This window comes from Sphaeramia orbicularis, chromosome 5 (genome assembly GCF_902148855.1).
Source record: "Sphaeramia orbicularis chromosome 5, fSphaOr1.1, whole genome shotgun sequence".
NCBI lineage: Eukaryota > Metazoa > Chordata > Actinopteri > Kurtiformes > Apogonidae > Sphaeramia > Sphaeramia orbicularis.
In genome coordinates, this window is record NC_043961.1 from 30343158 (window position 1) to 30366727 (window position 23570).

Genomic DNA, 23570 nt, shown 5'->3' on the forward strand with positions numbered 1-23570 from the left:
GACTGAATGTTTCAGATGCTCCTTTATTCCAACTGCCATGAGAGTGTACAACAGCAGCTTAGCTTGAATTACATCCTGCCCTGAACAGACTTTTGCATCTGTAAACATCACTCACTTGCACACTTGCTACTTTATTTTGTCATTATTATTGCTATTTTTTGTCACTTTTAGTCACTTTAACAAATTTTTTTATATGTTCTTTATCTTTTTTATTTTTCTATTGTATTTGATGCATATTGTTTTGTGCTGCTGTACATTTGAATTTCCTCCTTGGGGGATCAATAATCTATATCTTACCTTACCTTACCTTACCTGACCTGACCTCACCTCACCTCACCTCACCTCACCTCATCTCATCTCATCTTATCTTATATTATTTTGTCTTGTCTTGTCTTGTCTTGTCTTACCTCACCTCACCTCATCTTATCTTATCTTATCTTATCTTATCTTATCTTATCTTATCTTATCTTATCTTATCTTATCTTATCTTATCTTATCTTAAACTTAAATACAAATATATAGTTGTAAGAGTTGACAGTGCACAAATTTAGGGGAAGCATTAGCAAGTAACATCTGAAAGTCTAATTTTATGATTACAGAGGGGAAAAAATGCTTTATTTTATTCACTCTCTATCTACACTCTCACCCATGCTGACTCTACAAATCAGGTCTTAATTCTTTACTGTCCTTGTGATGTCCAGAGACATTTCCTGGCTGATGAACATCATGCAGAGCCTTCTTCACTGTAGTAAAAACCCCTGAGGAATTTTAAATGGCTTCTGGTAGAGAGAGAGAGAGAGAGAGAGAGAGTGTGTGTGTGTGTGTGTGTGTGTGTGTGTGTGTGTGTGTGTGTGTGTGTGTGTGTGTGTGTGTGTGTGTATGTGCGTGTGTATATATCTGTGTCTGTGTATGCATTCACTGAGTGCTTTCTGGATATAAGAGAGGGATCAAGAAGGGGTGAGTGTCGTTCTGAGTTATGTGCCTAAGAATATCAGGCTGACTAGTGGCTTTGCAGTTTCAGGGCTGAGTTGAAGTTGTTTGTGGGGTTCGCATAGTGAATCCCTGGGAGAGCAGACACTTCACTTGTGACAGACAAGATGAACAAGGACAGAGTGGTCTGTGAGAGGACCAAAGTGACAGCACGGTGGGTTCTACTTTTGTTTACGTTTGCCACAGAGAAAGCACAGAGGCAACCTTTTTGCAGCCTCCTCCTCCCTGCCATACATCTCTCATCAGGCGTCTCAGGGGGGAATCCTGGGAAAGTATGACTTCACTGATTTTATGGCACAAAGATTCCCTGTGAGATCCTTTTACTATTTGTTTCTGGAGAACAAAAAGGGAGCTGCTCCGGTCTCTCTACCAAATGTGAAAAACACATACTGAGCTATAGTAAGTAATAGTGATGCAAAAAAGTTTCAAGACCAAGAGTTAGTCATTTCTTTAACCCTTAAAGACTTAGAACTATTTCCTTTACATTTACTTTCCTTAAAAGATGTATCACCATTTATTAAGATTTTATCGTCCGTAATTTAGCTTTTTATTTTTCAGTGAAAATCAAGTATTTTCCTATGTGTAATTTATTGATTATCCCATAAAGACCCCAAGCTACTTTGGTGGTCATTCCTAAATGGATTTTTCCTCTGTATTTAACCTTTCTTAAGTGACTTATCATCATTTGTTTTAATATTATCCTCTGTATTTTGCATTTTTTCAGAGAAAATCAGGTATTTTCCTATATGTAATTCACAGATCATGTAGACGTCCATAAAAGTTCAAATTAAAGTCAAGGCATATTATATCAGAAACAGAGAAAACTGATGAAAAAGTTACTTTTTCAGCAAAGATATCATTAACTGAACATACACCAAATGTGTCCATCCACTGTCATTGATCCAACTCCATAGGTTTTACTGGTGAATCAATGTTGTAGAAGATGACGGTGTCTCCACATTCACAACGGAATGTCCATATGGGTCATATCTGATGACCATGAAAAGATGACAAACTGTATTTTACACCAATTAGTTACATGTATTGATAGGATTAGTGGATCAACAGGTATTAAACAGTTTAGATCAGTGGATGTTTGGGTCTTTATGGGTTATGTAGATGTTTATGAAAAAACTTGGTGTAAATTCAAAGGTTATTTTTTGTCAGAACTGAGAAAGTCAAGAGAGGGTGAATTTTTCAACAAAATATATCATTAACTGAACATAAAAACAAGCAGTTTCTGTCATTCATCAAACTACATGGGTTTTAGTGGTGAATCCATGTTGCAGAACAAGACGTTTCCAGTTTCACTATGGAGCCCCTGATCATCCAAATGGGTCATATCTGATGCTTCTCCAAAGCTGATAAAATGTACTTTACTGAAAATTTTCAAATGCATTGATACGATTAGTGGTTCAAAACTTATTAAACATGAGTGAATTAGGGTTAAAAGACACAAAGTCCCGGTTTTGGGTAGTATTTTCTTTGAAAGCATGTTTCCTTATCACTTTGGATAGTCTGCCAAAAATGGATGTCATGAATTTACATTAAAAAAAAAAGTCAGTAGCTTTAAGACTAGGGTGCAAATGAAGTACATTATGATAAAACATTAAGTTGGACTACATACACTACGTTGTCACACTCAACATGTGGTGCATGTAATACTGATGTAAAATAGCAAGCGTTAACATCAAACAGAAAAAATCATGCATATTTAAGCAAATAAATGTACAGGAACATCATACCTGACTGAAAATACAATCAGCTACAATCAGTGTGTGATGTGTGTAAATCTACACCTGATTCAGTACTGATTCTGTATAATCTGTACAATAAGAAACATTGAAATAAGAGTAAAAAAATATATACGGCACCTAATATTTTCTGTATTCACTAGTGGTTCAGAAATTCTAGGTTAAGAACGGATGAGAAACTCAAACATAAGACATGCAGCGTTACCCACTGTCATCACCTGTCTGTCCACTGGGTTTGATGTATTTTCAATGTTATGAAATGGTGCCAAAGGTTTTTATGGTTCACATCTGGCTCATGCCTTGGGGAAAATATGGATTTTAAGAAGAAATGATTTCAGGTTATGATTAACAATTTTATGGTTCTTTCAATAAGGCTGCCTTAGAGCTGAATGCAGTGAAGACAATCAAATGCACACCACTGACAAACTACAGTGTACACTTTGATATTTAATTCTCTTTATGGATTGAAGTTGTCATCAATCACTCATCAGGCACTCATACAGAGAAAGAGATGTCTCTTTGGTATGCTCTGTGTTCCCTAAGAAGTAGGCTCACATCTCTGTAATGTCAGTTCTAGTCTAACAAGTAATACCACACTGAGAGGCAGCTCTGAAGAATAATCCCACTGAGGGTCTTCTCAACTCTGAGAGAAAATCCTTGGGTGAAATCCCACAGGGTTTATCATACCTGCCTGTCTTTACAATATTCTCTCACACTTGCATGCTTGTCTTTTCCACGGTGTATGTTGTAGCTGATGCTGGGTTACGTTTTACAGCCTAGAGTATCTCTCCAGGTCAACCAGAGCTACATCAACAACAGAGAAGACAAACAGGACAGTAGTAGTGTTTATTTGCTCTTATGTCATATTTCCAATGTCACCTGTCTCTGCTTATCATCTTTGCAGATTGAATAAACTAACTTTATAAAAATGAGGTGTATGCATCATTCAAAAACGTTTGTTGTTGCTTTTACTGTATATTCATAGAGATGGAAAAACAGTTTTTGGAGTGTCTGACTCTGCTCTGTGTGACATTCGCCATCTGTTGTGCAGAACTTTCATTCCCTGACTTCAACGCACGCCTACTTGTCTTTCAGCCTTGATCATGACTAATCAGTTGGAGAGAAGAAAGCTGGTTTTAAGCAAAAACAACTACAAAATACAAAACATTTTCAGTCAAAACGCTGTAGGTTATGTGGTGTCATTTTTCCTTCAATTCTTGTAAAGTGTTCACTTTATATTTAATGTTTCTCACAATACATTTATTGGATGGCTTGATTATTCTATGATACAAAACTCTAAATTTTACCATACACTCAAAAAAATGATTCTTGGCTCTAATAAACATGAAGTAATATTTTAAAGTAAAATGTAACTGAAATATATGAAATTTAAAGTTTATTTATCCGAAAAAGTCAAACATAATGTGAATATGCTTAGTATAAAGTGAATCTAACCAAATAAAGTAAACTTTATTTACTAGATCACATAAAAAGGCTGAGCGTCACAGTCAAACACAGTTTATGTAAAAGTTTGCCTTAACTAAAGCAAATCTGACTGAAGGTATTTAATTTATTCATATTGACTCAATATGATAGAAAAAAAACATTGTATTAAATGCAACTCTTTACATTAAACTTATGTAATAAAATTACATGGAAAATTTACATGTAATTAAAATACATAAAGTCAACATTTTTGGCTTAATTATTTTTTTGAGTGTACAGTGCATACCATATATCATGTTTTTTTTTTTTTTTTTTTTCAAGAATTTCTTTAAATCTAACATTTACAAATGTCAAATAGTGGTCAAATTATCAAAAAATGAAATTAAAATCATGAGAAAAAATTAAACCAGAGAGCAGTGAAAGCATACAAACTTCTGCTAAAGCAATTTAATTCCCCCATCATCCTTTGCAAACACAATGACCTCATGGAGAGGATTGTTCCCAACAAGTTCCTTTTACACTTTTTATTATTTGCACATTGTTTTGAGAAAGATGGTCCAAAGATACCTCACCTAAAATGTGCCAGAAAAATGTTGTTAAAATCTTCAGATATTGGAATTTATAGGGAATAGAGAACATAAAGAAACTTTTTAATGGAACTAGATCTTAGCATATGATTTTAAAGAATTTCAAAAATATCAAATAAAAAAAGAAGCAAAATATCTGAAAGTTTTCATAACCTTGACCTTTGACTTGAAAAACAGGACCATTTGATCAAAAGTGTGGATGCTTCTGAGATAATCATGAGTAACTCCAGTGTATAGCATATAACAGATCAGTGAGGTATTGTTGCTGCAGTTACGTCCATTATTAAAATTTTGGCGCCCTCTGTCGAGCTTTTGCTGTAAAGACACACCCGGAAGTGGTACCCAATGGAAGCGAATGAAAGTACATAAGAGATGCGTCCAAACAACAAGGTTTTCCCCTTAGGGCTTTGGTTTTCAAAATAAAACCAAATCTTTTGTACAAAATTATTATTATTATTATTATTATTATTATTATTATTATTATTATTATTATTATTATTATTATTATTATTATTATTATTGTGTTACTACTACTACTACTACTACTACTACTACTACTACTACTACTAGTAGTATTTTTTATTTATTTATTTTTTTTTTTATGAGATATGTAATAACTCAATAACTTTTGACCCATGACTTCAGTTTTTCATCTTCCACTCACCTGACTCTTGTGTGAGTGACTTCATACATTGATGATGTCCTGAAATCTAATACTTGATATACTTCAGATACCTGTGAAGTTGAGTGTACTATTAATTAACTCAACTGAATGTCATTTACTTGAATTTTCATCCCATGTGCAATGACACACACATTCCAAATCTGAAAACATCATATGCACAAATATCTGATATTTATGGAAAACAAATATATATAATCTTCATATATAATTCAGTCAGGTAACTATGCTATAGAGTTTTTAGAAAACACATTATTATTGTTGTCCCAAATCTACTAAATTGCTTATTTTTCCAAAGGTCAAGGGCAGTAGTTTTAAAATAATTTTAAGGTTTAGCCATTTGTTTATTTCTTTCAGGGTTGAATTCTCAAACAATACTAGATAAAGCCTTATGGAAAATATGCTTTTTTCATGCTTTTATATCTCTCTCTCACTCATTATATTTCTATTTTAACATGTATATTTTGTTCAAATTCTCTTGTTTGTCTGGTTTACTAATGAATTTGAACTGTTCTTTTCCACACTCAAAAGCTATGAAATGGTGATTTCATTTATTTATATTTGATTTTTTTTTTTTTTTTTTTTTTTTTTTTAATTATTAGTATTGTGCCCCTTTTAAATACCTTACTCTTCTTCAAATACATACAGGGTGTTTATATGTTTTATGCCAAATGATGAGACTTGACCAGTTTATCATATATTAATGTTGAATTTTTTATTCAAATCCCAGATATTTTATTCATTTTTCCTCCTTGTTCATTTTCATACCATATCAGCTTTTGTAGAATAATAGATTAGATTTATGTAGATCAGAAATCTAATATACATTAATGTTCTGTGGGGGTCAAAGGGGGTGTTTTAAGGGTTACACACTTCGCATGAAATTGTTGAGGAAATGAAATTTTCATTCTGAAAGAAACCAACCGGAAGTTTTCGTGTGCGGTCTCTCTCTCTCTTTACTGCGCATGACCGCATGATGTTGCCTCGTGTTTGACAGGTTGGTCCAACTCCAGTTAGCAAATATCACACAAACCACTCTGACAACACACTCACAGCATTTATAATATGTCAGTTTGTCACAAGACACACTGCATGATATAGTAATAGGCGTATATAAATGCTCATAATGCTGTCAACCTTGTTAATTACACTTAACAACTTTTTGGTTCCTTAAAGCTAACGCTAGCCAGCTAACATTGTTGCACTCAGTATTACACTGTTAATGCTAACTCAGGGTTAAGCCGCTTGTTTACACACGTTGTTTTTTGTCATATTTACCGTATATCTTATTTTGCTGTGTGTCTTATCATACGTTCTTGTCCCTCAGGTGCTGCATGTGATTGAACGTGGCACTAGTTTGTCCAGTTGTACCACTGTGTCATTTGAGGGAAAACCCACACATACAGCATGTCCTCTCAGGGAGAAGACACTGAAGGGCAGGGACCTGAGACAGCACTTCCCTCTTCCTCATGCACTGACTGTGATACCACCGGTGGGGATGTCATCACAGTTACAGTTGGAGCAACTGTGCCAACTGGGTTTGAACATACTGCTGCAGAGGAAGTCAAGGAGAAGATTGGAGTTGATGCACGAATAAGCAAAGACCGAGGTCGTATATACTTTCCAATCACCACTGACAAGCTTTTTCAGGTACAAAATTTACTCACAGCCTGTGGATGCATGTTTCTTTTCACGTGATTACCAGGGCTGTAATGATATTGAAATTTGAGTTGTGATTAAGTATGTATAAAAAAGAACAACTCTAGTTAATGAAATGTCTTTTTCTGTTAACTTTATGACATCATTGTATAGATCTAATAACAGCAATAATAACTAGAAAAGCACTCAGAGAGCGCAGACCTCCCAATTCAGATCAGTCCCCCCCTCATCACCACCAAAATTTAATCATTTGTTCCTTGTACCAGTTTCAACATTTCCGAAAGCTTTCATCAGAATCCTTCCATAATTTTTTGAGTTATCTTGCTAACAGACAAACTAACAGACAGACAACCCCTGATGAAAACATAACCTCCTTAGCAGAGGTAATTACTACTGATTATGCACACATCTTATGAATAGAATAGAATAGATTTTTAATGCCATTGTACAATGGATACACAATGAAACTGGACAGAGCTTACCCCCTTCAATGCAAGAGAATAAATAAAAGGAAGAAAAGCAATAAATAAACAAGAAAAGCACTCAGAGAGCGCAGACCTCCGCCAAGACAGGTCTGCCCCCCCCCGATCACCACCAAAATTTTATATTTTCTTCCTTGTGCCAGTATCAACATTTCCTGAAAATTTCATCCAAATCCGTCCTTAACTTTTTGAGTTATCTTGCTAACAAATAAACATGCAGTCACGCACGCACATAAAGCAAAGTGATCACAATACCTCCTGGCGGAGGTAAACATCCAGTCAATGATACGTTCAGTAAAATCCACAGTTCAGACACTTTGCACACACATACTGGTATTGCACTGGATTAAGGACAGTATAGACTGTCCATTGGCCTCACTTAGGCATTTAGCATTTATGAAGAAGAGACATCCAACTTAGAAATTATAAAATTAATTATATTTCTGTTTGTCTTCTGTTAATATTAAAGTGAATTTAGAAGACTTGACATAACCAAGATACAAAGCAATGACATTTTCAGTCAATGTAGAAAATCAAAATATACCGTGTACTATTATATCAAAAGATATAATAGCATTACAGTATTGTAAATTATAGAATAGAATACAATTGTGCAGATATGATATAATTTAAGTAATCAGAACCTATTACTAAAATACTAGACCATGCTATTAAATCAAAACCCCGGAATAGAAGAAGAACGGGGCTAATAATGTGGACATAATGACAAAATATGTCATTTCTGTTTACTTTAACCCACCTGTTATCATACAGTTGAATGGAGACAATTATCACTGTGATGTAAAATAATCAAGATTATATCTAATAATTATGGTATGGTGACTGTAATAACAGACTTAATGATTGAAGAGAAACAGAATAATCTCACATAAATAGAGGAGCTCAGAATTTGCATTTGAACTTTGGCTGAATGTTGCACAGAAATCATTATTAAAGTTATTATTACCTCTGCCAGGAGGTATTGTGATCACTTTGCTTTGTATGTTTGTTTGTTTATGTGTTTGATTGTTAGCAACTTTACGGGAAAACTATTACTACCATCTTTACCAAATTTTACCCACAGATAGGCCTAGGCCCTGGGACGAACCCATTAAATTTTGGGCCAAGTAGGCCAAAGTTCTAGGTCACAGCAAGGTCACAAAATCTCAAATTTTCCTATCTCATCACTGAGCAATTTTCGAAAATTCATAAAAAATTCTTAACAACTCCGATTAGCCTCCAATTTGATACACCCGTAGCTTATAACAATATCTTGTTACCTTATGTTTTTGCATGGGTTTGTTTGTTTGTTGGTTGTTTAGTTAGCAAGATAACTCAAAAAGTTACGGACGGATTTTCATGAAATTTTCAGGAAATGTTGATACTAGCATAAGGAACAAATGATTAATTTTTGGTGGTGATCGGGGTGGGTGGGGGCAGATCTGCCTTGGCGGAGGTCTCCGCTCTCCGAGCACTTTTCTAGTTAAAGATGTTTCAATTGCGATATGAGTCACGGTTTTAATGGGAATGGTACATTTGGCATTTTATTTCACTACAGAAAATGATGATGCGTTATTTTGTTGAGGTCTGTACAAAACAAGCATATTAATTTACATATAGAGGATATGATCTGTGGGTGCAGCATCTCCTCAAAAACAGTCTAGCTTCTGCAGTGTGGATAACACACTTCACCCTATTGTGATTTAGTTTGCATTTGGACTGATTTTCCAGCTTTCATTTAAATGCTGTTTGTCTACATAAGAACCTGTCTTGTATTTATTTTCCAATCTGTTGTAGGTTCACCTTCTCAGGTCTGTGGACAACCTGTTTGTTGTGGTTCAGGAATATGAACATTATCAGTTCAGTGAATCAAAGGTAAATTACAACCACCTGTGTTGTGTTAAATATGATGATAGGTGCATCCCGCTTTATTGTCTTGATAACACATGCTGTATTTGTGCAGGAGGAGACATTGATAGACCTGCAGCAGCTGGCCTCCAAACTTCCTTGGACTAATGCCTTAGAGGTCTGGAAGCTAAATAGCACCCTAAAGAAGAAGAAGGGCCACCGGAGAGGAGGTAATGGCAGCAAAGGTAAACCTAACAGTGAGGCCCATGATGCAACAGCAGTTGACAATGAGCAGCAAGAGCTGCCTCAAGCATCGCCTACTGCTGAAGGTCAGTCTGACGTGGAGCCTACAGCTCAAACAGACACATGCTCACAAGACGTAGAAGAAGCAACACCTGAGGCCAAAGTCATCAAGTTTCGTGTGACATGCAGCAGAGCTGGTGATAAACACAGCTTTTCCTCTAATGAGGCTGCCAGAGACTTTGGTGGGGCTGTTCAAGAATTTTTCGAATGGAAAGCGGACATGACAAAGTTTGACATAGAGGTAGGTATGTTTGTTGTGACTGCGCAGAATACTATTTCAAGAGCCGATAATAACTCTGCTTGCTAAGGTAAATTTATGTGGAGTAGCTTATTGTTTGCTTTAAGGAGGAACAAAAGAAAACATAGCCACCTGTTGAGTCACACTCACTATTCACATAAGCAGATATTTTAAGGTGCCACTGGAGATGATGTTTTTATTTCAAAATATTGTGTTTTCATATCATGATGATAATTTACTGCCCTCAACATTTAGTACTGTTTCCCACGGGTAAAGTCTGATAGCAAACCTTGGAAAACTGATATTTTTTCACAACCAGGTTTGCTTTATCCACTATGTGCTTGATAGACTCGTTGACTAAAATTAAAAAGACACATTTGAAATATTCTCAAGATGACTGTAAAATTTTGTTCTGAATCATCTGCTGTCATCCTGTATTATAGGTGTTATTAAACATACACAATAACGAAGTGGTGATTGGCATTGCGCTCACAGAGGAGAGTCTTCACAGGAGGAACATCAGTCACTTTGGACCAACTACTCTGCGCTCGACCTTGTGCTATGGCATGTTGAGGTAACATCTCCAACACATTTACCTTGCGTCTTTTTGATCCCACTTTACACATTGGGTGGCCATGGCTCAGGAGGTAGAGCAGGTCGTACAATAACCGAGGGGTTGGCGGTTCGAATGGCGCTCTGTTCTAGCCATGTGCCGTTGTGTCCTTGAGCAAGACACTTCACCCACCTTCAGTGCTGCTACTCACACTGGTGTGTGAATGTGTGGTGGTGTTCGGAGGGGCAGTTGGTAAAGATTGACAGTCATGCTTCCGTCAGTATGCCCCAGGGCAGCTGTGGCAACAAATGTAGCTTACCACCATCAGAGTGTGAATGTGTGAGTGAATGAATAATGGATCTACTGTATGCACTTTGAATATGTGTTAATAGAAAAGTGCTATATAAATCTAATCCATTATAATTATAATAATAATAATAATAATAATCATTATTATTATTATTATTATTATTATTATTATTATTATTATTATTGTACAGCAGAGCACAATCAGATTGTATTTGACTTGTTGATTTTGACACAAACGCTGTTCTTACAGTTCTTGCTGAAGAGTTTAGTGTGGGGATAGGGAAAATATATTGTCATCAAACTGTCATTATTTCTCTGGGTGTTGTTAAAGTGCAGGTCACCTTAGTAGAGTCACTTTCATGTTGTTCCATTCATAAAAGTCAAGGTCACAGTGAGGGTGTGGGCTGCAGTTTATGCTTATGTTTATTGTGACATAAAAGATGTTTGTTTCAGCAGTACCCTCCATCTTTTCCTCTTTTATCATCTACACTGTCCAGCTCTATACATATGGCCAGAGTTATGTATGCCGTACTTCCTGGCTCAGAATTATAAAGCACTTATGAATTGTCATGTATAAAATGTGTTTTTTTCTGATATAACATTTAAAATTGAAGTTACGACAGTATTGACAGTAGTAGTTTACCTGCAGTGTCATCATGACACTCTTGTAATGTGTTGGTTTTGAACACAATCCAAAATCTTTTACGCAGGAGAAGGAAACTATTTCTATCGGAGTTGGTGACAGAAATAGTTACACGTCGCTGCCTCAGGGTCACTTCTGACAACCTGTGATCTCTGATGTTTATTTCCACGTACACAAATAGAAGCTTGCTAAAATGAATTAAAAGTATAACAGTCGAGGACAGGGGGAGACACTAATTAAATTATGAAGTCTGACTGAGCTTTTCTCTACTGTTGTAAAGTGAATTTGGCTACAAAGTAAAAGGCTTAATAATGTTATTCCATGGTTCATTAGTGTTTATAAAGATAAATCTGTGACCTTGTTGGGGGATTCCAGTGATTCTGTCACAGATAAACAGACATGAGTGAGATGAAAATGACGCATGAGGCCTACCCTAGTTTAATAAAGGCATATTTTCCAATATCAAGGTGCCAGCCAAGAAAAACCCTTGAGTGTTCCAATAAATATAGAAACCACACCTCAGCAAAGTGTAGCCAAAGACAAAGAAACGACACAGATGGCTGTCCTTTTCAATGAAGATGACGCAAGATGTTGACATTGAGTTAAAGTACAGTGTTGGATGTGTTAAAAAACACTAATTTCTAACCATGCAATACAATTTATCTAAAGGCATGTCACTGTTCAAATCAGAGTTAAGTCACTTCTTAATATAAGGTGAGTCCACCAGTTGAATTCAGTCTTATCATGTGTTCTGGTTTAGTTAAAATATAAATGCCTGTATTAATAATTGCATTTTTTTATTTTTTTTATTTTGGAGTGACGAGTTTACATGTATTTAACCCACATGGACTGGAACATAAATGATCTGCACTAGGTTATATTTATTGTCAGAACATTATTTGGAGAACTTTCAGGTAATTGAATGAGCTGCACAGTGCATCCCAGATTTGTGGGCAGAGATATACAGCATGTTTTTATGCAAAGGAGACAAATATTTTAGATAATTAAGGAGTCATTAATTTAACAGACCTTTTCAACATGCTATAAATACAAGGAAAATACAGCAGTACTAGTGTTACAATTTTCAGTCATCATGTGTTTTAATGTGCAATTTATTTTGATTTTACAGACATTTAGTACTGTCATTTAAGTGCTGTCATGTGCAGTGTAACAGTGAAATGCAGTGCAAATATCAGCTCTATAAATATGATATTTCAGGTTAAAGGGTGGATCCCTCGTTGGATTTTTATTTAAGTTCTAGTGACCTGACTGGCACATAGAAACATCTGAAGTAACAGATGAGGTAGAGGAAGAACATGTGCAGTTTGGGGTAAAGGCAATAGCTGCAGAGTGATAGTTTTCTTTGATTTAACCACTGGGAATTGCAGTAGCTCAGAGTAGTGTCATATTTCTGCTGATGATTTCTGTTTTACCTCTTATAATAAAACTTCTCTATGGCCTCACACAATGCTGCACTGTCACCTGTAAAGCTGTGATACAGCTGGCAGCATGTTAACTTTGGCGTGTTTTAGACTAACACAGATCAAATAATATATTGATTCATACTAAGGGTGCAATGGTATATGTACATGGTTCGGTTCGTTGGTTGGTTGGGCCACAGTTTCAGTTCGGTTTTGGTAAGTTTTTTGTGCATAGAGAACAGTTTTTTTTTTCTTCCTAAAATTATATTTTTATTTTGCTTGTCAGCAGAAACTGAATTTTGCAGAAGGAACAAATTATATCACTGTACTGAATAAAATAACTCTTTCTGTACCAAACAATACAACCCTTTCTTATTCCTTGACTACTTATACAGTAGTATAAAACAGGCATGTGCACACATAGGACCCAAAGGGAGCTTTTTTTAAACAAATAAATTCCTGTTCTGCATAGGGATGTAAAATAAAATGCCACAGTTATCTACCGTACGCATTTCCTAGTAATAACATGTCACGGTATTGTATGTGTGTCAGAGTCATGCACCTAGTCAGGTACCCGCGGGAACTTAAAAGTGAGTTACTGTATAGACAGTGTGTTTAATCACGGGTTGGGTCAGGTCGCGGGTGCAATGTATGCGGGTATGGGCGGGTGCGGGTTTGGAAAAGTGGTGGACCTGTGCAGGACTCTGATGTGTGTTGAGTCTAAAGCCGCGTCTCTGTCCACTGTCTCTCACAGAGGGGTGGGGCTTCTCTGCGCTGCTTGCTTACATGCACGTCAAGTGAGCGAGAAAGAGAGAGAGAGAGAGAGAGAGAGAGAGAGGAATCAATAGCAAAACCAAAAACCCATGGTCCTTAGGAGCAGATTGTCATGTGCAGGGTGGACTGAACGGTACACGGTTTTCCTAAGTACCGATGCATCCCTAACTCATACATAAGTATTCATTCAGTTTAGTAATTCCTTTCTGTTATCACTTATCAACCACTAGAAGTTTGTGATTGTGTATTTACTTGCAGACACACTGTCCTCTACTTTTATTCAAATTTCCTTTGTTATGCTGTGCTTGGGACGTTTCTGAGCATCAGTCTTTGAGTTTGTTCCTCCAGCAAATGACAGCATCACACAGACAGGTTGTGTGGACAGAACATGTAAAAACAACAAACATAATCTCTGCAGTTACATGACTGTTTCTTGTCTCGGCTCGTATGGTTTACTTATGTGTGTCTTTCTGCAAGACAACTCTTTGGCCTTAGACAGGAGGGACTGTGCAGGCATTTACTCCGAATGTTAGCTTATGGTTGTGTGAAGGTGTGGGACTGCTTAAATATGCTTCAGATCTGAGTAAAACTACTGTAGAACAACTGTATCTTAACAATAAAAGGCTAGACTCATAGACTTAGATGGAAGTTCTCTCTAAAAGTGTGTTTAGATTCTCTAATGAGTATACATTTGTAGATTTTTACTCAATAAGATTTAAGGGCTTTTAGAAGGCAAGTAGCAAATTAATTCTCTGTGCCGTGTCTTTTTTTTTCCTCACCGTTTTTTTTTTTTTTTTTCAGTCTCAAACTTGCTTGACCACCTTTATTCTTTCCCTCATTTGTTGAGTTGAGAGGTGATGTTTGAACATTCTTTTTATGTACAACAATCAAGATATAATGAGGCGTGCATAACATTCTCTTTAATGTGTATGTAATTAAGTATGAATACAGTAGGTTTGATACCTCAGGCAAAAGGCTGATAATGTTAAGAAATGACATCACAGCAATATATTTTTCATGGCACCATTCACACCAAAGGGCATAATTATTACTATGCACTGCAACCCTCTGTACTGTTTGTTGACAGGCTGTGTAAACCTCAGGCATCTGATATAATCCTTGATCCAATGTGTGGGACTGGAGCTATACCACTGGAGGTGAGATAAATCTTCTGTCTTCTTTCTCATGTTGTAACCACAAGGTGCCTTTAATATATGTTTTACTTCCATTTACATGAAGTGACAAAGACTATATATAGTATATAATAAGGAAAGGGTAAAACATAACAGCTTAGCATTCCTACCTCTCTTTGTCATTGTCACTGATTCAAGTTTGGTTTGTAGCTGATAACTCTGTTAACTTGATCTCAGACTTAGACTAATCCTTACCAAAGTTACTACAGTGCTTCAAAAGTATCTTCCCTGTATTTTTGGATTCATTTGTATCTGCTTTTTAAATTGTTACAGTATACTTTGAACTCTGAGCCTTTATGCAGAGCATACAGTTTTAGTGAATAATTAACATATACATCCAAAAATAACAGTATAATATAATAGTGTCATAATAAAAGTACTGTTTAATAGTTGTGTGATGTTTTTTCCTCTACTAGGGGGCCATTGAATTTCACAATTCATTCTACATTGCTGGTGACAACAACGACATGGCAGTCAACCGTACAGTCAATAATATCTGTCACATTCAGAAACGGAGGGCAGACAAAGGCAGGTAAGAGTAAAGAGCTGAACCTCACAAAAGAAGTGTTTCTAAATGTGCTTTTACTATTTGTAGCTGACAATGACCATAATGATATAAAATCCTTTCTAACAGTGCATCCGGGTTGCCCATTGACACAGTGCAGTGGGATCTTTGCAATTTACCCATAAGGACCAGCTCGGTTGACATCATCATCACTGACATGCCCTTTGGGAAGAGGTATCTTAGATGTTGAGCTACAAATCATATTGAGTGATCTCTGACAGAAATGGGCTGAGTGTAACCTTGTTGAAACATGACATTCACCACTTGAAAGTGCTTTAGTTTGAACAAAATATGAGAGTAGAGATAAAGCTGGCAATAAGCCAGGATTTATGGTAACAGTCTAATGGTGTTTTGTTCAAGAATGGGCTCAAGGAAGAAGAACTGGGACCTGTACCCCTCCTGTTTGAGAGAAATGGCCCGTGTGTCCAGACCAGGCTCAGGAAAAGCTGTACTTTTGACACAGGACAAGAAATGCTTTGCCAAGGTAATTTATTATTGCAGAATTTTACGAGAGAATAAGATATACTTTAATGAGAATGTGTGCATTATTCATAGTGCATGTTCAGTCTAGCCACTGGTTTCCTTGAAAGTAACATTGCTATCAGGAAGTTGAGTGACTCTTGGTTTCAGTCTACATGCATGAACATAACAGTGTTTTTTAGAACTCACAGTACACTCCAGGAAATGCATGAACCACTCTATATTTGCAAGTTGTGTGGAATATTTGTGAACCAAATAGTTGCTTTCATAATCATAAAATCATTAGCTTTATTATTATGACAGGTTTTGTTCTCATCATGGGTATTACTTTTTTCTGTTGAGAGAAGACCTTAATTCTTCTGAGACTTATTTTGAAGTTATTACACAGAGATGTGTAGTAAGACGAGGCATTGTTGGGATGTAGTTTGTTTGCTTTAGACGACAATGCTGCTGGTGCTTGTTAAAGGGTACCTGTAGTGAATTTTCATTGCTAGCTATTTCAAAAGGTCACGTGTAATACTAGCAGTTCCCTCATGTAACTTTCGTCATAACCCCTTGTCAAGTATGTGCGAGTGCTACTGTACGGCTTTCTGGACTATTGGCAGCACCTGACTCTAAACCGCACCCACGCTTCACACTGCCATCTCCAACGTCTCACCATCGATTCATTGATGCCAGGCCTTCGAGCAGCAGCTCTGTTTCCTTCTTCGACAGCCAGATTGCTCAATAGCCCGTGAAACTTAAATTAGCCGCATCATTGTTTGAGCCGCTGGTTCACAGCATGTGGAAAAAGTAGCAGCTTATAGCCCAGAAATTACAGTAAGTCACTATTTCATTACTCAGACATGGTCAGTGACATGTTGCCTCCGTCACAGGCTGTTCCAGCACCGGTAATAATGCAGAGTCATTGATTTGTCCGATTAGCTGGGCTGTGATGGACCGGTGAAGTGCAAAGCTTATGGCTGCAAAAACAAGGAAGCACAAAAATGCCAGAAATCTACTCAATGTTGCTCACTGACTGCTGCTTGTTTACTCACATTTGATTATCTATAATCAACAATGGCAGGTAACTTATGGCCGGTAATGGCTGCTCCCCATAGGTTCTGCCCCTCTGTGTGGAATTCACAATTATAAAAAGGTCCAGTGTGGTGCATTTATGGCTTTTTTTTTTTTTTTTACTGAATTTGCACCTCTCTTGCTTATAAGTAATACACAAAGCACAATTAATGTGGTAAGCATGACCAGTACAGGTCCACTTATATGACAAAATCTGCTACATCATGTTTGACAAAATAGTCATTTTCCAAGGCAGGTTTTACTAACATCTGATGAACAGACGTTCAAATTATATTACATCATGTATAATCAGGTGCATGCCTTTTGATTATGCCAAGGTACTGTATTAATAATAGGTAATGAAGTACAAAAATCATATATAGGAGAAGCTCCGCAGTACATCTGAACAGTAAGAGTTGCCACCCCTTTGTCTGGATCTGCCCCAAAATGTAATAGATTACTCCTTTGTGCGTAGCCCTACCCATCTACCAGGTTTCATGAAAATTGGCAGAGTAGCTTTTATAATCATGTTAACAGGCAAACAACAGGCTCATACAACAGATTACATAACCTCTTATAATGGGATTATAATGGGAGCCATAGTGCAGCTGCATCCTGCTTTATATGTTTATGCTACACTCTGCCAAAGAGCATGGTCACAGTACGACAAAACAATATTATATAAATGCAGTGTTTGACAACAGTGGCATTAATCTGACGTAGCTCTGCCCTTTATTATCACTGGTTCTACAGTCACACCTTTTGTTCCGCTCAGGATAGAGGCGTGTCAACATAGAGCTAAATTGTGAACTGTGTGTACAAATATGCCTGTTACCATGGAAATATGTTCTAAAAATAATTCATTTAAATGAAGTCGTTTGTGTTGTTTAAGGCCATGTGTTGAATAGCACCAACAGTTAGAGTGCTCTGTAAATTTGAGAAAAAACGTAGTACTACATTATATTAAAACAGTAAACCAGTGCAAGATTTGTTGTATCTAACAATAAATAGAAGACTTGTTTTTGCCAAACTTGATTATAGTCACCAACATGTCCAACAATAAACAACAACACTTGTCACACTATGTTGATACAGGCAGTGTGGAGAATGTGGGCAGAGCAACAGCTGAAAGCAGACCTTGGTCACAGCGTGCATTCACTTACACTTCTCACACTTAATTTGGCCTTATCCCACTTTTCACAAAGAAAAAACTTAAGTTACACTCATTTTCAGCAACAATTCAGGCTCATGGCTGTCCAGTTAACATTTGAGTAATGACTCACCTTATTACATACACTCAGCCACTTTATCCAGTGTATCTGTTCTACTGCATATTAACACAAATATCTAACAGGCGTATGACATGACAGCAAGTCAAAGCATTTAGACATTCTGCTTAAGTTCAAACCAAGCTTCAGGATGGAGAAGAAAGGTGTTTTAAGTGACATAGAGCTTGGCATGGTCGGCGGTGCCAGATGATGGTGTGAATATTTCAGAAACATCTGATTTTACTGGTTATTCTCATGCACAACAATCACTAAGGTTCACAAAGAAAGGTCAGAAACAGAGAAAATACTGTGAGCGGTACTTCTCTGGTAGAAAATGGCTTGTCAATGCCAAAGGTCAGAGGATAATGGCCAGACTGGTTGGAGCTGATAGAAAGACAGTAGCTCAAATAATCCCTGGTTACAATAAGGTCTGCTGAAGAACATCTCTGAACACACAACACATTGAACCTGGAGGCTGGTATAGGAACAGAGTATACACTCACTGGCCACTTTATTAGGTACACCTGGTAATAGCAAGGTGTACCTAATAAAATGGCCAGTAAGTGTACATGTTTTTTGGCATACTATAACAAACATTTACAAATGTCTGTCTCAGATTAAATTAGTTCTATCAAAATATTAGTTTAATTGAATATGTTTGATTTCTTCATCTTTCAAAATGTTTGTATTCCATTTTCCATAAATAAAATTAGACCTAATATTAGAGTTTTGGGTGACAGAAGGTTTGTGTCTGTTTATGATATACTTTTGACCATTGTTTCCCATAGGGTTTCACAATTTACCTCAAATAATTTGTCATCTGAAGTTAGGTTGTTTGATTGTGAAATGGAAAATTCCAATTTTTTTTCACATAACCTCACAAACGGTACTGCCAACAAAAAGCTCTTGTTCAGAACTCATGTATCCCAAAATGATCTCTAAACAATCCCTTCTCTGTTTAAGTGACGGAGGATTAACTCATGGAAAAGACTTTCAGCAGCTGTATTTGTCTAAGCACATATCAGGTTTTACACAAAACAAATGTCTGATTTGTTAGCTTGCCGTCACAAGATTTATCTCGTCTCCAGGCAATCTCAAGGATGGGAGGACTGTGGCGGAAGCTGCACACTGTTTGGGTCAATGTCGGGGGTTTACATGCTGGAGTCTACCTCCTGAAGCGAACTGGAGCCCTGTTTGGTCAAACTCCTGAGGACGTCTATGAATCTCGAGGACCAGTTGAGAGACAAGAGAAGGATGACACAGAGCTCTCCTAATTCATGTCCTCCATTTAAGGTTAAATAAATATCTAAGGGTTACCTTTATTTATAATATTTTTTTCATATTTTCAGCTTTGTTATATGTTTTGTATCGTCCACTGGAATGAGGGAAGCTGCTCAGCAGTTCAGAAGTTCTGACTGTTTGATTGAACGGGTTCATTTGTTGCATTTCTGTTCGAAGTTCAGCCACTGCTCTGCTCTGATCCACCGTGTTCACCTCACAGTAACTGCATGTTGTTTACTGTTACGATCAATAAAGGAACAAACAAAATGCCAAACAGAACCTATACCTGGATTTCTACTGTGGTTTTATAAAGTGAAGTTGTATTTTATATTTGACATAACTAGAAAAGGTTTTGCAGGTAAATCCACTCAGATGTGAGTCTTCATCCCTTCCTCTCTGTGATGACATGGTTTCTCTGTCTTCATCTTTGACGTGCTGAAATACTGCAGGTGTGAACACATGCCTTATGCAAATGTGATCTGATGAAGTCAAAGGGAAGTACTTGTGTCGTCCAGGAATGACTCAACATGAGTGGCTGTAACAGTACGTGAACTCTTGCAGGCAGTTAGATACTCTACATCCTCCTTTTATTTAAAAAAAAAAAAGTCCTAACTTTCAGGTGGGTAGTAGGTAGCAGGTCAAATGTTACTGTTCCTTAATCTGTTATCAACGGCCATTTATTTACTGATGAGGGGAAAAGGTGAGTCTGGTGCCTTCAATGAAAGCATTTATTCTTTTGTTTGGTCTTGTAAACTCTTTTAAGATGATTTAAGATTAGCTATAACACAGTGAATTGGGTTGTGATTAGATTATCAAAGAATGATAGTGTTTTGGTTTTTTTTTTACATTAAAGTTTGGGAAACCCTATTTTAAACCACATTGTCTTCAAACTTTTTCAGTTCAGTACCCCAAAAATCTATTTTCAGTCTCATCAAGCCCTACATTATTCATAAATATACACACTGTGAAAACACTTCCACTCTTAGAGTAGCGTCTTAAAACTATTTTTGTTTCTTGTTGCATCTTGTTTGGTCTTTTATGTGTTTTCATCTTTTTGAATCTTATATTTTTGTGTTGTTGCTATTTTCATTTTGGACTTTTTATTTTCTCTACATTTCATATTACCTTCCTGAGATCAACATTCATTAAGTTTTCTTTTATTATCATCACGTATCATAACAATCACATGTTTTCACACGTTATGTATTGTTGCTGCCCCCCCCCCCCAAAAAAACAAAAAAAAACAAAAAACAAACAAACAAAAAAAAATACAATTCTGGCAACCCTCTAAAACCCTCTTCTTGGATAAAGCAGCTGTACATACAATACTCTGAATGAATTACTCTTATTAAATATTTATATGAAGCGTGCCAAACTGTTATTTATAGACTAGTTGAAATACGTTGCGCCTCTTTACCATCTTCTGTAACAAATTGCTCCACATAGGCAACTACATCATCTACAGGTGAGACAGAGGCGGGACTATTACTGTACTTTGTCATCATCACCATCATGAGAATCGCAAGGTCACAAGTGACTCACCCTCCTCAGATGAGTGGGGGTGGAGCTGTGGGTGAGGGATATAAACCACGTGTGGACCATGGGGACTCAAGTCACTCCACGACGCGAGACATAAACACACAGAGATGATGTGGACAATATTCCTGTTTGGCTTCGCTGTCCTGCTTTATTTTGCTCTCACACACAGATCGAGGTAAGTTACTGCTCCTTCAAATACATCTAGTTAATTTTAGATTTTTTTTTTTCTTTTTTTTTTCTGTAGCCTAATGTTTGTTATTGTGTGAATTACAGCTATAATAATATTGTTATGTTCATAGTTTATTTAAAAATCTTATCACATTTCCTCTATAACAGGATGTCTTCTTACACACTGCAAACCATTCATTTTGTCTCATCAGTAATAGTCTTCTTCCCACTCCAGTCTGAGGAATGTGGTTGAGCTACTACAGACTCTAATTAAAGTTGTAAACGTCACTAGGTTTTGTTTTCATTTTGCAATTTGCAGAAGACTAATAAATTATTGAACTGAGCCTTCAGCTCTGATCCTGTGATTAAAAGGTACTAGTACAACAGAGAACACTTTGTCCTTAGAGCAGATGGAGGGTGAATGTCATTTAACAACAAAGCAACAGCATGTGTCACAGAAGAGTCCATCTATGTTGATTAAGGTTCAGCAGTATCAGCACCTTTAATACTGTCACACCAACCACATCATCCTCTTCAAAATCAGTCAGATCTTTTTTATTATTATTATAATTTTTTTTTTTTTTTTTTTTTTTTTTTTTAATTAGATCCAAGACTGAACCGCCTCTTGATAAAGGTTTCATCCCATGGCTCGGCCACGCACTTGAATTTGGAAAAGATGCTTCTAAGTTCTTGAATCGAATGAAGCAGAAACATGGCAACATCTTCACAGTGAGTACAAGAAGTTTACATATTGCAAAAATAGTGTGCAGTGCATGTTATAGTGCACCTCAAAAATTCACTGAACCTGTCATTCATAGTATTATTAGCAGCTAATAATGATGGTTCCTTTTTTTCTTCTTCTTCTTCTTTTTTTTTTTATAAGTACTTTATCAGCTTTGTAGATAAACCTGTAGAGCTCATTAAACGTGATTTAATTAATGTTGTTTGTAAAATAGTTTTACATCCTTGGTAGATAAGATCCTGTTTTAATGAAATTAAAAAGAGATAATATTGTATTTGAAATGTGCAGCCCCTTGAAACATTAAATTACACAACACCATTCTATAACTGATGGCAGTGATTGCGTGATACGTACATTCTGAGATGAAATTTTGAGGAAATGTAACAGAAAAAAAAGAGAAGTTCACTTTGTAAAATTTCCATCAAACTAGTGGAAGAATTTTTGGCTTGTTTTGTTGTTATAGGAAAGAATCAGCAGGGAAGTAATTCTTCCTCTAAATATAACTTTATGATGCATTTCATAGATTTAAGGATCTGTTCATGTTCATATCACAACACACTGAATGAACACTTTTATAAACTAGTTATGGACTCTTGTTGTTTTTTATTCAAAATATAAGTAATATAAGTAATAATATATAAAAAATGCTAACTGAAGATAAACAGGGTTCCCACGGGGTCTTAAAAAGTCTTGAAAGTTTTGAATTTACAAATCTGCATTTTACCCCAAAAAAGTCTTTAAAAAGGTATTAAATTTGATATGGTAGCTCTTAAGTTATGTTGCCATAAACTTGTTCACTGTATTGTGTTTAAATATGAAAGTAACATTAGTTTATTCAGTTCCATCCGTTCCAACCCGACAATTTATATTGAAAATTGGAATTAATTATCACTAACTTTGCAGCCCCCAGTGAGAAATGATGCAGAATGGTGGGAATCAAGGCACTGGAGTAAATAAATACATGTTCCCTAAATTCTAGGAGTCACTAATTTTTGCCAGTATGGCCTTGAAATAGGCATTAAATTCTCCTCTAAATAGTCTTAAAAAGGTCTTAAAAAGTCTTAAAGCTAACTTGTAGAAACCTGTAGGAACCCTGGATGAAGATGTAATTATATAATATTAATTATAATATATAATATTAAGATATACTAAAATTACTATTTGGACTTCAGATTAATTTTGATACATGAATCATTATCTGCCTTTAACATGATCTCTGATGTAAGTTGAAAATAATAGATAGTTAATGATAGATAATAATAATAATAATAATAATAATAGTAATAATAATAATAATAATAATAATAATAATAACAGGTAGATGTATGTAATATGTCTGTAAAACTATGTTCTTTATTGTATTCTTTTCTCTTATGCTGTGTTTGATCTACAGGTGCATGTTGTTGGGCGTTACGTGACGGTGCTGCTGGATCCACACTCATATGACGCAGTTATCGGTGACTCTGATTCACTGGACTTTACGCGCTACGCACAGGTTCTCATGGACAGAATCTTCAACCTGCAGCTCCCACATCACCAGCCGGTGAAAGAAAAAGCAATAATGAAACAGTATGTTTTTTCCGTTGTCA

General features: G+C 36.2%; 2 protein-coding genes across 3 annotated transcripts in view; both read left to right on the forward strand.

The window, feature by feature from the left end:
- Window positions 1–795: 795 nt before the first annotated feature.
- Window positions 796–23570, forward strand: part of LOC115419846 (prostacyclin synthase) — a 29755-nt gene continuing 6980 nt past the window's right edge. The window contains exons 1-4 of one of the 2 annotated variants that reach the window (XM_030134891.1): window positions 796–809; window positions 21177–21246; window positions 21845–21968; window positions 23375–23550. In XM_030134891.1, coding sequence (XP_029990751.1) covers window positions 21179–21246; window positions 21845–21968; window positions 23375–23550 — 368 coding nt within the window. In that variant the 5' untranslated portion in view covers window positions 796–809; window positions 21177–21178. Of the gene's footprint in view, window positions 810–21137; window positions 21247–21844; window positions 21969–23374; window positions 23551–23570 lie in introns of those variants that run through there. The other variant, XM_030134890.1, reaches the window with a different exon arrangement.
- On the forward strand, window positions 6427–19814 carry thumpd3 (THUMP domain containing 3). Its single transcript, XM_030134889.1, has 10 exons — window positions 6427–6456; window positions 6787–7109; window positions 9398–9475; window positions 9564–9992; window positions 10433–10563; window positions 14777–14846; window positions 15299–15414; window positions 15517–15621; window positions 15808–15931; window positions 19340–19814. Exons 2-10 carry the CDS (start codon window positions 6867–6869, stop codon window positions 19523–19525), a joined length of 1482 nt encoding a protein of 493 aa, XP_029990749.1. The 5' UTR covers window positions 6427–6456; window positions 6787–6866; the 3' UTR covers window positions 19526–19814.